At 41.9% G+C, this 8,556-nt stretch overlaps 1 protein-coding gene across 1 annotated transcript in view; it reads right to left on the bottom strand.

Annotated features, from left to right (window-relative positions):
- Positions 1-470: 470 nt before the first annotated feature.
- ttc28 (tetratricopeptide repeat domain 28) overlaps positions 471-8,556 on the bottom strand; it is a 109,795-nt gene continuing 101,709 nt past the window's right edge. Inside the window, exons 27-35 of the mRNA XM_030065842.1 lie at positions 7,104-7,228; positions 6,454-6,531; positions 6,185-6,344; positions 5,189-5,265; positions 4,745-4,768; positions 4,189-4,318; positions 3,905-4,012; positions 3,172-3,799; positions 471-2,398 (exon numbers count right to left, since the gene is read on the bottom strand). Coding sequence (XP_029921702.1) covers positions 1,219-2,398; positions 3,172-3,799; positions 3,905-4,012; positions 4,189-4,318; positions 4,745-4,768; positions 5,189-5,265; positions 6,185-6,344; positions 6,454-6,531; positions 7,104-7,228 — 2,510 coding nt within the window. The 3' untranslated portion in view covers positions 471-1,218. The remainder of the gene's footprint in view (positions 2,399-3,171; positions 3,800-3,904; positions 4,013-4,188; positions 4,319-4,744; positions 4,769-5,188; positions 5,266-6,184; positions 6,345-6,453; positions 6,532-7,103; positions 7,229-8,556) is intronic.

Raw genomic sequence — 8,556 nt, 5'->3', positions numbered from 1 at the left:
GCAGAATTATCAACAAGTCCGTTCCGCCCTCCTCACTCATTTGATTGGCTGAGGACTGGCCGCCATTGTCCACCACAGTATCCCTCCTCACTACTGTACACTACATTGACCCTGTTTTCTTTCTGCAATCACAATATTCCCCCCCAGATCAGTTTTCAAAATAACTTTGCAATACTACAATTTCACCAGCAAGTTATCACGACAAACATGGAGGTCCTTGTAGTAATGATATATGGAAATGATGCTTGAAAATATCACAAGTCTATATTGCAGATGTTTCATCATTAAGATATACATACTACTTCTACTTCTTTCAGACTCAGTCAAACGCCTTATGTTTATCATACAGAAGTAGTGGGACTTTGTGTGGAAATTTCAATTTGAATATTGATGGATGTCATCAAAGAGAGAGATTGAGGGAAACCGTTATTATCATTATTATTATTATTTTATTTAGCAACTTACTCTGTAAATAGGAGTCTGGCACTCCTGCAAAATTGTACATTATAAAGACACTGAATCACTGAAAAGTACGGTACCATGCTGACAATTACTCACATAAAATTGATCTCCATAAAAAATATCAAAATTTTTTTCATTACTTTTTCCTTGGTTTAATTGTCTTTATAAAATGTGTGATACTGAATGCAAAACACAGTTTATTTACAAAATAAATGACAACAATAATAATTGGTAATGACATTTAAGAATAATTATCACACCATTAACCCAAATCCATCCAATTCAGGTGGCTAATCAACTTACACAAATATAGCGAGCGTTTAGGTTGACATTAAATGTACTCCTTACTCTGTAGCTGTAACAGGCATTCAGTCAAAAGACTGTAAGTCAAAGTTTCTTCAGTGTACATGGAGGCATTGGGAAACATGCTCTCTAGTCAGTCATGAAAGAAATTTAAAGCCCAAGACTCAATACTCCTCATACATGAGATCATTTTGTTCTTCCAGTTCTCTCCAGAAGAAGGCACAGTCATCACAGTCAAAACATTAGTGTAGTACCCCTTCACAAAGAGTAAATGACATGTAAAGTCACTTTTAAAAGGTGAAATTGTACTTTTCCTTGTCTTCAGCAGGTATTGCTACAACATGTTTGTGTTTTGATGATACATGGACAATTTCTGTTGTAATACATACACCAATGATCAAACAGAGGATGGGCCAACTGGCTCTGCAAGCAACATGGCAAATATCCAAACCATCAACATTTAGAAGAAGGGAAAAAATGTCCAGGTGAGAGAAACTTGTAGCCATTTCCAGAGGGAACTCTGATAGGGTGAGGAGGACCACCAGGACTGTTTTCCTTGGAGTTTGTGGTAACATTAGAGGATGGTGCTAGAGGTGGTTTTGTCTCCAGTTTTTGGTGACCATTGGGTCGGTAATCAGAGCTCTGATCCTGCGATCCCTCTACATTCCTACCGACAGACTCATGTCTAGGTGAAAGGTTCAACAAACCCAAAACGTCTTTCTGAACTGTGCTCATCTTTTTACTACCTCCTCGGAGTATACTGGCAGGGCTTGGGACATCATGTCTCTGGGCAGCGTTGGCCCAAAAGGTTTTTAAGTTATGAATTGCCTGAACTTTATCATCCAGCGCAGCCTGTTTTAACTGGTTGAGTTCTGGGGTGTTTGCTGGGCTGGACGAGGCTGACACAGATCCTGTGGAGGAATAGGAAAGGGCTGGTGATGGGGCGCTGCCGGCGGGAGAGGCGTTGCCAGAGATAGAGAGGTTAGTGGCATTGGAAGGTGAGATATGGGTGGTATAAGGTGAGGTAGGGTATTTAAGTTTGAGCTGAGCCTGGGTGTGTAGGTCTGAAGGAGTAAGAGAACCCCGCTCCTTCAAGGAGAGGGACAGAGATGGAGAGGTGTGAGCTGGGCTGTTATAGCCAGAGCTGATCTTCTGCAATGATGAGGAGCGGGATGGGGGTTTAGGCCGAGTTGAAGGAGGTGTTGAAGTAGTGGTGGAGAGGGGTGACAGATGAGTGGAGAGGGTGAGTGGCGAGGAACTGGCCTTCAGACTTGCTCTGCTACTGGGTCTGCTAAAAGCACTGGTCTCAGAGGGACGAAACCCTCGCCCTCCTCCTGTGGGGGTCAGAGTTGGGGTTGTGGGGGTGGACAGAGATGGTTGTCTGGCACTCTCCATTTCTTTCCTCTCAGCTCCAATCAGAGTTTTCCCTCGACTTTTTGCCTTCTGCAGGCTCTCCACAGCTTGCATGTGGCTCTGGGTCTCCTCCAGAATCTTCTGTGCCAGCTCCTGGGGATCCAGTGGCCCACTTGGAGCCTTCTCCTCCTGGGATTTGACCGTGCTGTCTGTCTCAGTACTCGACTGGTCCGACTCTGAGCTGCTCACCTTCCCTTTCCCAGTCACATGACGGGATGAGCTGGAAGAAAGTAAAAAGAACAAAATATCCAGTAGTCATGACAATAAAAGACACAGTATTGTGGCGTAAGACATTTACACTTCAAAAAAGTAACAAATACATGATGGGATCTTTTAGCAAATAGTTGGAAACTTAAAGGACCATACCAGTGATTTTGAATGTTTGGCCCATTTACTACAGATACACCAATTTTATATTAAATATGGTTAACTATTAAATTTCATTTTGGAATGAATGGAAACCAATGGCTGGATAAAAGTGAGGAAAACTGATAGAGTTGTGACTCTTTACTTTTGGAAAAGATTTGGAAAAGATTAGCAGAAACATAAAGTTTACACATTTTGTACTGGTATGGTCCTTTAAATTCCTTGGGTGAAAAAATGATTTCTTACAGAACAGATTATTTGTTTTGAAATGAACTATTCAAATCTAATGACTAACATTTAATTCACAAAGATTGTCTGGTTCTATTATTCGTTCAATGGTAAATTCTTTAACACAGTTATTAAAATGTGTGTTTTGTAGCCCTATAGTCAAAACTTACTCCTATGTGAAGAAGAAAAGAAACTGTATGCCACTTGAACTAACAGGTGGTAGAAAGGGTAAGACAATGTGTGTTAAACTTCTGTGGTTGAATTAAGCTAATGAATAAAAAGTCCACAGGCTGAGCTCACTGTGAGGCTTTAAAAGAAATAAAGGGGTCAAGAGAAAACAAAATTTTGGGGTGGACTCAATCTGTCACAGTTTCACTGAAACAGCAGCGCTCTACTTACATTGAGTCCTTGGGCTTGGGGCTGGTGTTAACTGTTATGGGCAGTGGTGGAGCTTTGATTGGAGATGTAGGAGTGCTGATGCTTCCCTTGGAGGAAACTGTGATAGGATACCCAGCAGATCCTCTACCAATACCACCTCTGCTGTGTCTGTGTCCCGCAGGCAGTGGCAGTGTGTCACATTCCCTCCCTCCTCCTAATGGCTCACTGCTTATGATGGAGAATCCCTCATACTCTTCATCCTCCCCTTCTCCTGCCAATCCTCCGCCAAGATTGGTCAGTCGACCTCTTGACAAGCCGCCAGAATGCCGGTGTGAGGCAAAGAGCCCTGCTCCTCCCCGATGTCTCTCTTGCTCTTGTTGATGAGAGCGCTGACTGATGATGTCACTTCCTGCAGGCTCCGGCCGGGACAGAAAACTGAGAGAGGAGGCGAGGGAACTGAGACTGTAGACAGAGATGGCATCACAAGAAAGGTTGTCTGGGCAGACTGGAGGTAAGAATGAAGGCTGTGGTGGGTAGCAGCCCAGAGACAGCGGTAAGGAGTGTGGCTGGGATGCTGACTGTGAGGAGGAGAGAGACTCCAGGGAAGAGGAGCTGTCCATGCTGAGTCGCTTGGGAAGCTCTGTGGAGTCTGAAAGAGGAGCAGAACAGGTAGATAAATGAGACAGGGAGATGTGAGGCTGGCACAGAGAATAGTAAATGTCAAGGACTGGATTTGGCTTTGAATTCCTCTCACCGAAGAGTGCCAGAAGGGACTGAAGGGCAAAGTGCATAGTACGTCTGCTAGCCTGCTTCCCGGTCTTCAGCACCACCTCCTCCTGACCTACTTCACACAGGTCAAACCCTGGGCGAGAGAAAGTAATCAATTTTTTATGATGCTACAATAACCTTCAGTCTCAGTATGTGTGTGGCATTCACAAATATCTGGACATGCTGTCATGATGACGCTGTGTGCCAGTCAATTGTTCAACTACGATTCAAACTTGAGGGCAAAATGGATTTAGTCTATTGACGACTCACCAAGAGCAGCAAGGAACTCGTGGCAGCCCGGCAGTCTCCACAGCTGCACACTTATTGAAACTTGAATGGGAGCCAGTGAAAAGTCTTGCTCTTTGTCCCCTGACTGCAACTGCACCAGCACTTGGTGAAGCTTTAGAGAGAAAAGGGTGGGATAAATTGGAAAACTAACTTTAGACAAGATAGAACTGAGAGCAAACAGAAGAATCATGATCCAAACAGGCTGAAAAATCAAAAGGACTCTGTTTGCGTTGCTGTGACCAGAGATAATATGAGAGTGTAGTTTTTAAATTTTTAAAAGTATATATTTTGTACAGATACATTTTTAACATTTCCTTCCTTCAACTTCACAGTATGATAATACATGAAAATACTGTTATAAACCTATGAGCTGCTTTTTTTTGGTCTCAAGTGACTTTCTTCAGTCAGAGTTTTTAAGAAAAATCACTTTCCACAGAAACAATATCAAATACATCTGCAATGTGTAAACATCACTAAACATCAGCCTGAGTTATATTTGTTGTCAAACCAAGTCAGCAATTCCATCATAAAAACTTACCATTCCCACCATGCTTTTAACCGCCTTTGTGTGGTGGGTATGGGAGAGGAGGAAACAAAGCTTTAGTGATTTATTCCAGTGTAAATAACTGGAAGTGAGATACCGCAGACTCAACCATGCATTAATGATGACTTGCTTGTGTTGATGATATCTGATGATACCTGTATGGAGCTCATGTGCGCTAACACTAACGATTAATGAAACCAGGGGCAGAGGTAAGATCCTAAACGCACAAGGTAAATGAATTTAATGTTGCTTTGCAGACCCCTTTCACTAACAAATAAAACAACCGGCTTTGGAAAAATCTATTTTCTTCAGGAGCAAGATGACAGATGAGACCATGACAGAACATACCATGTCCACATCAGATGCACTTTGATGATAAAAAGGAACATGCATTGCTCAGATCTGAATCTGATGGCAAGAATCCGTGCAATAGTTTACCTTATGAATGAGTTGTTCTCCAGCTTCAGATGCTGTCACCAGTTTACACAGAGCCTGGAGAGCGGGAGGAGTAAGACCTGGGAACGCACGGGAAGTTAAGCAAATCTTCACGCAAAGATGTAACATATCCATAATTACATTTTTTGTTTGTTCTATTAGAATGATTATTGGGCCTGTGGGACATGTGATTTTATGTGCGTTGATGGAGAAATTATGTTAATGTAATGTTGCTAGGGTTGAGTGTTTATTTGCCACTACAGTCAATCCTAATTAAAACATATGCATACATTGTACTGTAATATCCTGGGAAGAAAAAAGCATCTTCAGCATAGTATATTTCAGTATAGAAGTCCCTCTAGGATTTCACAGTCAAATGTCCCGTTTTCTGCTCAGCAATATTGCACAAACATTAAAAACAACCTGTAATGCCACATTAATTAGCAAGTGTTTTTTTTATGCATGAGCACTGCAGATGTGTTCATGAGATGGATGAAGTCACTGTAATAATACTGAAACTGAAAATACACGAGCCTTGTAAATTCAGTTGAATTTAATAAACAAGAGGTAGAAGGAGCACAACCTTCTCTTCTGTAAAAACAAAACTCATCTGTTTACAAAACCACAAAAACAAGATGATGAGGCCATCTGAGCGGCAGCTACAATTCCATTTTAAAACTAGACTTAGTCATGAATCGCTCTTTTGTCAGACAGATTGGTTAAGGAGGGCAGTAATGACTTCATGACCCCATGTGACCTGCCCGGGACAATACATGGTACTGTAGTGGCATCAAGTGGCAATATTGGGAAGTTCATGCTTTTTAAGTCTAAATTCTTCATGAGTCTGTGGCTGATTTAATTTCCCTCAAATGATTTGTAATTTCATGGGAGAGCCTGCTTTCTGTGGTGAAGATCCTGGAGGCGCCAATAAGGTTGTTTTGATATCAATGTGACTGGCTAACATGAAGGACATTCTGAATAATAGAAAAGCTGTGGTACCAAGCAGGGACTGTAGAGTGGTGCTGCATTGTTGAAGCCGGTCCCCAGGATCAGATGTGGGGAAGAAAACTGCGGCAGGGAGACCAGCACCACTACCAGAACAGTCCAATCGGAAACCCACCGCAGACAGGAGGGCCTGCCACCCGGGCACGCCACCAACCTTATCCAGAGGAAAACAGATAACATTTACATGAACAGAGCAGATGCAGAGGCTGAAGCGTAGAGACAAAGAAACAAACGGTAAGATCAACACAAAGACACACACGGACCTTATTCTCTACGCTTTGCTGTGACGTGTACATTGGGTTACACTGACCACTCTGAATACGCTGCAAAGACTTCTCAACCTGTGGAGAGGAAAGACGAGAGGAAGGGAAACTGAAAGTCAGATTAGTCATTGTGAGATTTTAGTAAGCGGGATGATGTGTTTTCTAGTGTCACTTATGACATTTTGGAGATTTCATGTCCTGACAGAATCTGATTGCTGAAGTTTAGCAAATAAAATTTTGCTAAAAAAGTAATGACTTAAAAGAAAAAGGAAACCTGCAGAAAATTGTAATAATGATTTGATTATAGTTCATTTTACTATGAAGATCTGTAAGTGAAGATTTAGATTGATTTCAGTCTGCTCTTAAAAATCATTCATGATGCCATATTTAGAGCTGTAATCTGCCTACATCTAAGTACACAGAAAATTATGCAGTGTTCAAAATTAATGATTTTTTAAATATTTTGTGTTAACAAGTGTGCATTGGAGAGCAGTTTGTAAGCTCATACAGCTCATGTTGCTCCAGGGTTAAAAACAAGCTAAGGTGTTAATTTAAGTGTGATGGGTGAGAACTTTAATTAACACTGACAGTGTTAATTTTTAACACTGACAAATTGGCTGTGTAGCTTTAGAAGTGTGAATGTCTCTTACCAAGTGCAAAAGAACCCTTAGGGCATCCCTTGCCCTCTCTGGGTACTGCAGGATCTCTGCCAGGGCTTGACCAACCAGGGACATCGGGCTATTCAGCTTCACATCGCTGCCAATCAGCATGTAACCTGAGGGAAAATGCCTATGAGGGTACTGGGAGTAATTTAGACAAAATATATAAATATGCGTGTGTGTGTGTGTGTGTGTGTGTGTGTGTGTGTGTGTGTGTTTGTCTGTGTACAAGTGTGTGTGTACAAGTGGCTGTGTGGACTGTTTGTCTAATACCTTTTTCTAGAGGGGTATTTTTTTTAATATCATATGATCCTTGTAATTTTTTTTTTTTTTTTAGATATTTAGCCTGCTTTTATGAGACTGTTTAATTTATTTTTTAATGTTTAATTTGACAGGGAGACATACTGATCCATGAATTTACAGATTTAGTCAAAATTTACAACTACTGATTGAAACTAATAAATAGATAGGTAGATAGGTAGGTCTCTCCCTGTCTCTCTTTGCTGCTTGCTGTTCCCTGGTGTGCCAGCAGATGTCACCCCAGAGTCCTCTATGTACAAACTTCTCTGTTAGATCATCATGGATTGATGGACTGGTAACTAGTCCATCAATCACTGGAACTCCTTTCTCCTCTGACCTGCCTCAGCCTAATTTCTCTTTGGGAACCTCGTGTCACTCCTCCTGGGAGATATGGGGGCAATCTGGGGAAAATACAATGATTCCTTGGCGAATGTGACTTGCTTTTGAATTGTGGTGGTGGTGGCATTCCTGTTGACTATCCCTGTACCTTCTTCTCTTGCTGCCATGAGTCCACCAAGCACCTCAATGGCAAGCTTGTTTGGCCAGATTCAAGTTCACCCTCTACCATCATCTCAACTCCAAAAATACAAAATCGAATGCACTCTTAAGTTTAATGACTCCATTAAAGAACCTGTTCCTAGACCCATCATCACCAGAAACCATTATGTGTCTTCTGTCTCCAGGGTAATCAAAACCATTGTAAATAAGGAGCAATGACAGAATCCGGGCACAGGTAATAGTCCCATTACCTGTCTCTTTGTGGCTGTCTCTGTCTGCCCCCACATCCTGCAGTGTGCTCACTCCTCTCATGTGAACTGTCATCTCAGTTTGTTATCACACTCTATCCTTCCTCCATAAGTGTTTTTGGTGGCTATTCATTTGCTTCAGAAACTCAGTCCGTGGTCTGTGACAGTGCCAGCTGTGCCCAAAACAAGCTTTCTCACCAGCACCCAGCAAGTCTTTTTCATTCTCTTTTTTTCATTATCTCTAACTGTCTCATCCTTGATCCCACATTAGCTTGGAGTTCATCACTGGACTTCCAACCTTGGATGGTGTCCAAGGTAATTCTAACAAAGTGACTAACCCTAACCCAAACTCCCATCTGCTGCATGTCTTTCACCTAAATGGTCTACCTCAGGACAGG

This window comes from Myripristis murdjan, chromosome 12 (genome assembly GCF_902150065.1).
Source record: "Myripristis murdjan chromosome 12, fMyrMur1.1, whole genome shotgun sequence".
In the NCBI taxonomy this organism is placed as follows: domain Eukaryota; kingdom Metazoa; phylum Chordata; class Actinopteri; order Holocentriformes; family Holocentridae; genus Myripristis; species Myripristis murdjan.
Note: the sequence above shows the minus strand (reverse complement) of the source record. Positions and strands in the feature narration are given on the sequence as shown.